This window comes from Manacus vitellinus, unplaced genomic scaffold (genome assembly GCF_001715985.3).
Source record: "Manacus vitellinus isolate BGI_N305 unplaced genomic scaffold, ASM171598v3 scaffold_182_pilon, whole genome shotgun sequence".
NCBI classification, from domain to species: Eukaryota; Metazoa; Chordata; class Aves; order Passeriformes; family Pipridae; genus Manacus; species Manacus vitellinus.
Genome location: NW_021939280.1, coordinates 79,472 through 80,094, shown reverse-complemented (window position 1 = coordinate 80,094; position 623 = coordinate 79,472). Strand labels below are relative to the sequence as shown.

General features: G+C 61.6%; 1 protein-coding gene across 1 annotated transcript in view; it reads left to right on the top strand.

The window, feature by feature from the left end:
- Positions 1–58: 58 nt before the first annotated feature.
- The window catches only part of LOC103760984 (transportin-1-like), a gene marked incomplete at its 5' end in the record, with an annotated part of 24,755 nt that continues 24,190 nt past the window's right edge, over positions 59–623 (top strand). Inside the window, one exon of the mRNA XM_029958949.1 lies at positions 59–192. Coding sequence (XP_029814809.1) covers positions 59–192 — 134 coding nt within the window. The remainder of the gene's footprint in view (positions 193–623) is intronic.

The following is a 623-nucleotide window of genomic DNA, read 5'->3' as shown; positions in this document are numbered from 1 at the left end:
GGCTGTGGCAGGGGGGCTGACACCCTCCCCTCCCTTCCCCCCGATCTGCTGTGCCCAGGGGGCTTTCGGGGCCCTGCAGAAGATCTGCGAGGATTCCTCGGAGCTGCTGGACAGCGACGCCCTCAACAGGCCCCTCAACGTCATGATCCCCAAATTCCTGCAGTTCTTCAAGCACTGCAGCCCCAAAATCAGGTACAGGGGGGATCTGTGGTCAGGTAGGGGGTGTCTCAGACAGGTGGGAACGTTGGGGGTCCCTTCCTGAGCCGCTGGATCTCACGGTCAGCTGAGTCCCCTGGGGGCTCATCCTGAGATTCCTGATCCCCAAATTCATGATGCCCAAATTCCTGTAGTTCTTCAAGCACTGCAGCCCCAAAACCAGGTGCAGGGGGACAGGTGAGACCCCCCCTGTGCCCCCCGTGGTTAGGTTGGGGTCTCAGGCAGATGGGGGGCCCACCCAGAGCTCTGAACTGGCCCCTCAACGTCCTGATCCCCGAATTCCCAAGTTCCTGCAGGTTTTTGGGCACTGCAGCCCCAAAATCCGGTGCAGGGGGGGCACTTGGACCCCGATGTCACTCCGAGAGTCCCCCAAATCCAGCACCCGGAGCCCAGCTGGGTTTTTTGGG